At 32.8% G+C, this 5,170-nt stretch overlaps 1 protein-coding gene across 1 annotated transcript; it reads right to left on the reverse strand.

Annotated features, from left to right (window-relative positions):
- Positions 1-1,974: 1,974 nt before the first annotated feature.
- On the reverse strand, positions 1,975-4,132 carry LOC112690170 (52 kDa repressor of the inhibitor of the protein kinase-like). Its single transcript, XM_025564119.1, has 2 exons — positions 4,046-4,132; positions 1,975-2,346 (listed from the first exon to the last, which is right to left on the reverse strand). Exons 1-2 carry the CDS (start codon positions 4,130-4,132, stop codon positions 1,975-1,977), a joined length of 459 nt encoding a protein of 152 aa, XP_025419904.1.
- Between the last annotated feature and the right edge of the window lie 1,038 nt (positions 4,133-5,170).

Raw genomic sequence — 5,170 nt, forward strand, 5'->3', positions numbered from 1 at the left:
CGTATAATAGTAGTATAGTACAATTATAATGAAATATATCAAATCTCTGTGTGTATGTGTGTGTGGAGGGAAGCTGTTCTTTATGCTTTATGACGTGTCCTTTGGCAAAACCCGTTATACGGTAGATATTACGCGAAATCAAACTCGAATTCATCGATATAACAGTAGTTGTGCCATATACGTTACAATGATCGTACCGAACTGACGTATGATCAATCCGTGGATGACACCCTTGAAACGGCGATTTTCACGAACAGCTTGACCGCAATTACCGGTAAACGGTGATCATAGGAAATCATTGACGGTAATAATATCGTGTTAGTTTACCACGCGCGTAGTATTTTTTTTTCACTTCTCTATTTTATAGCGGACCAAGATAACCAGGATACAAAACGATTACTACATACCACGAACCTCGTTGAAATTGGGGATGCGATTTTTTCCTTGTCTGAACGGTTTTCGCCAAATATGTGTATTTCGAATAATTTCGAGCATATTATTTGGAAATTTTACACATTTTACCGAATATTCACCTTGTGTGTTGATGAGTCGGCATACACACATTATTAGTGTGCATATGCATTTATTATTCAAATTCGGCTCACGAAAAGTTTATTTACCAATAATTAACTTGAACCGTATTTCAACGATCGTTTTGTGGAACAAAACGTGTTAACATTATTTTCAACGGTAATATTCGACAAAAATACAAATTAAAAGTAGAATTAATGAAATTGATAGTGTCAGAGAGTGGTTTAGAATCGCGTACTTATTTCATAGAACATAGTCTAGTAGAAAACGTGTTAATTAATCCTATATTTTTTTTTCAAAATAACTGATCTTTGCATGGTATCTCAAAGGAGTATCAAAATCTGTAGATTTCATCACCCTATTTGCTGATGTAGTGCTGGTAGGAGGATATACGCACTCCAATTTTTAGTTTGACGTGTACGGAACGTCATAACAGATTATGGATATTCATTTCACAATAATTACAATAAAAATAATATGTTATATATTATACGCCTACGAATGGTTGCCTCCTCCCCCTCCCCAGTAAAATAAATAAATAAAAATATAAATTAAAATTATTTTAAATAATATTCGTGGAACTATATTATATAATAGATAGAAAAAAAAGTTAAAATAATTATAAATAAATACCCGATGTTTAAAAATTGTCAACACATACTCTAAAATGTATACATACATATATTATATTTATACAAAATATATAATACAATTCTTTGAACAGGTTTTTATTTCTACTCTTATAACATGCATTAATATTAAATATATTTTAGTAAAGGAGATACCATCTTAAGAGGCTACGAACAAAGACGATGTTGACTTTGAGAAAGATTTGATAAATCAGTTCATGGGACAGATGTTGGATAGATTGGAAGGGTTGGAAATTACGGTAGACAAGCAACAGCTTACAATCATTATTTTACCTCAAAAGTCCTAATACCTACAAAGAGAAAATTTATAATATGCAAGCCATAATGAGTACGCAGGGAAGCACGGTACTAACAGTAGCATTAGGTGACGAAACATATGAAACCGAATTTCATGTAGTGGACTCAACTATTCCAATAACGGGTGATGGAATTTTAGAGAACCCATTTTTTACGGAAAAAATAATCATCGTCGACGTAAAGGCAGTTGACTTCTATAGCAATTAGTACAAGTATTATACCTACACGAAGTGAATTAATAATTCCAATTCACGTAAACACGTAAGAACCGTCAGGCCAGTGGTGGATCTTGGATTTTTTTTATGGCGAGTGCTATTTTGTTAATAATAGTCCTAAAACGCTTATTATGTATAAATTTTGAGAGCAAATAAAATTAATAATTTAGTACTTGAACAGTGAGGAAAATCAGTCTAGCAATGTTAAAGTTTTTTAGATTTATCACAGAACTAAGGAATATAATAGCTCATACAATGTATGTAAATTAAACCTTTTAAAGTTATATCGACCAGTCCTCTAATTGCTTTCTTCTTTTCTTTTTTCTAGCAAATTGATCAACAACTATGTCAATATCAATATATTTATCTTTATAAACATTTAATAGAGCTAAATCGTTTTGTTTAGATTCAGTCTTTGCAGAGCGCTTATAATTTTTTAATCTCCTTAAGGTAGAAAATGACTTTTCAGCGGTTGCTATGGATACTGAAAGCGTAGCAAATAATTTTAAGAGGATTTTTATGTTAGGAAAATATTCTTCACAATATGGGAGTAATATAACAGCAGTATGACGGATATTTGTTTCTATTTTATTCCATTTAATTTTCCAACGATTTTTTACCGCTATTAATACTAAATCTGAACGAATAGCTGCCTATGAGAACCGATATTTATTCAAAATGCTAGTGAATGGCATTGTTTGACGATGGATAAAGGTGTATGCTTATTAAGTTAAAATATATTAGCAGTTTGTTGTGCCGTACCATAACAGTGTGAATCGTGCTTTAATTGTCGCACGTTGATTTGTTTTGTTTACAATGTTCAAAAATGTGTATACTAATACTCTGCACGGTCCGTAATTTTAGGGATCTGACCGAACTGAAAATCTATAATTTGATAGAGCGGACAAACGATTCAAACTAAAAAAATTTCGGACTGTGAACGTTTTGAATTTTATCTCATAGTTGGACCTATGGATTTTAAATTGCATTTTAAAAATAGATTATTTCAAAAATGTACAAACCTATAATATGTAATACATAGAAAAGTACATACTGTATTGCATATAAATACAAATTTAATCGGATGTCGAGACGTGACAGCTGTATATAAGCCCTTCCGTGCCACCCATACCATAACGATAATAATTGCAACTGCTGCTCTTGAAAATATTTTCAATATTAATTGTTAATAAGTACCATGAACAGCTCTGGGATATATACCTGCAAAGTAGATGCAACGATGGCGCAGGGGTAAAATATTGATTCCCATGATAATACACGAGTACGTGTTATAAATTCTATGAATAATGTCTTTAAAATGTAAAACCATTGTTCGATGGATTTTAAACAAGCCTTAACCACCAAACTGGAACCGTCTTAATCTGATTATATTTTAGAAACCGGGCCGAACTGAGATCAGATGAGTTTAAACCAGAACCGAACCGAAATATTTCTTAAAAATATGGAGTCGAACCGAACCAATCCTCCACCTCTTATTGTTGTTGAGACCGGACCATGCAGAGAACTAGAGTATGCACGGAAGCGTAAAATCAGTTTTTTCTAGAGTAAGGCAGTTAACATCTTATTAAATGTTAATTTTGTTTATTTATAGCGTGTCAATGGCTATATAAAATACGTATTTATATTTTGATGATGTGCCTGCTTTGGAATAGCTAAACTCTAGGTTTTGGCTAATGCACAAGGTGCTCCCCCATAAAAAAAAAAATAAAAAAATACGCCAATGCACACTCTATCGATAATTATACTGTACACATATACGCATAGGCGTGCGCACGGGGGTGGCCAGGTGGGCCGCGGCCCCCTCCTGCGGACTCTGGCTTTTTCTTCAATAAATGTATATCTATACTATACAAGATAGCGAACATTTTTACATTTTTATGAATAAAGTGAAGCCCGTTTTAATCTTATAGTATAGAATTGATATCTGTGAATAAATGTAATAAAGTTATTAGTTATTAATCAGACTAATCAGAACTTGCATATAATATTAAAATTGAAGATGTAATTGATACATTCAAAAACCTTACTCCCGTGGACAAAAGGATGGAGTTGTAAATAGTATAATAATATGTAAATAAGGATTTCTTAGATATAAATTGTGTAAGTTTAAATAGTATTTATTTTTATATTTGCTTATTGAATTAAGTACATGATTTATAAAATTTAAAATATTTAATTATACTAGTAGTCTTTGGTACAAGAATCTTTAGTTCACTTTTTTAAGGGCCCCCCCTGCGGACAAAGTCTGCGCACGCCTATGCATATACGTATTGTGTACGTGAAGTCAATACTTAAATCACGGTATCACTCATATACGTTACAACGTCATACTTGAACGCGAGCCGAGTTTTCTTTGCTGTTGGCTCTCTTTCCACTCCTTCCTAGTCCCGGACAGAAGCGATTGCAGACCGTCGACATTATAATCACATCGGCTTTCAAGTCTCGACTTTTCCGTATATAAATCACATTTATGTACAAATATATATATAAATATAAATTATATACCATGTAGATAGTCTGTGGCACGGCTGTAGGTACGTACACCTTTGATCGAGGGGAGTGTGGCAGTTCAACAAACAGTTCACGTGATTGCACATGAAAATAAATTAATAATTGTTACTGCGAAACGAGAAATGGCTTATCGCAAATACTCGTATCGTTGACTTTATACATGAAAAAGTACGACGCGAACAACTTTTTATACTTTTATACGGCGTTATAGAGAGAGTTGATTTAGTAGTCAGCCAAGGAGAGGCGATATTATCAAAAGCAATCCACCCACTATATCCTCCATCACCAGTTCGTACCAAATTGGAAAAAACGGTTTTCTGCGGAATTAGTATATGTATTACACGCGGACCGAAAAATATTTCTTGCTTCATTGATTTCAGCGCGTTTCGTTTTCCCTATGTTTATACCTACTTTCAGTCTACACAGTGATTCTCTCATCTCTAACCACATTTTTGTCACAGGATGTAGTTTGATTATCTTACTGTACTATGGCTACTCCGAGGCCGACACTTCTGTCGGTTAAGTTTTGATCTTACCCGTTTTCTATTAATATTAACTGGAAAAATTCTTAAATCTCTAAAATACCTATGTTAATTTCGTAAGCATAACTTTCAAAATTAAATGCACCGTAATATGTCTTGATTAAAATCGTAACATAATACTACCGTTGTGTTGTTGATATTCATTATTAAAGTGTAACAAACATGCACAAGTTATGAGTTCAAAACGATTATACCACGTAGGATCGCATAAGGTACAGGTTCCTAAGACACAGTGGGATTAAAGTAGTTTTAACGTGCCAAAAGTCCGAATATAAATGGATTATAACGCAATCCATTAAAATTAAATTATATAATTTATACAAGTAGTTGTTCATTATTTATTTTTAAAACGTTAACTAACGTGTGAATATTTTACGATACAAAGTTATTTTAGTTTTTCTTT

Source organism: Sipha flava, unplaced genomic scaffold (assembly GCF_003268045.1).
Source record: "Sipha flava isolate LNK unplaced genomic scaffold, YSA_version1 113_pilon_pilon, whole genome shotgun sequence".
In the NCBI taxonomy this organism is placed as follows: domain Eukaryota; kingdom Metazoa; phylum Arthropoda; class Insecta; order Hemiptera; family Aphididae; genus Sipha; species Sipha flava.

Excerpts from the sequence above, each read along its gene's own strand:
- LOC112690170 (XM_025564119.1), bottom strand. The coding sequence starts at position 4,132 with ATGTCGACGGTCTGCAATCGCTTCTGTCCGGGACTAGGAAGGAGTGGA. Across the intron at positions 2,347-4,045 it reads AAAACTCGGCTCGCGTTCAA|GCAGCTATTCGTTCAGATTT; the intron begins GTATGACGTTGT and ends CGGTTCTCATAG.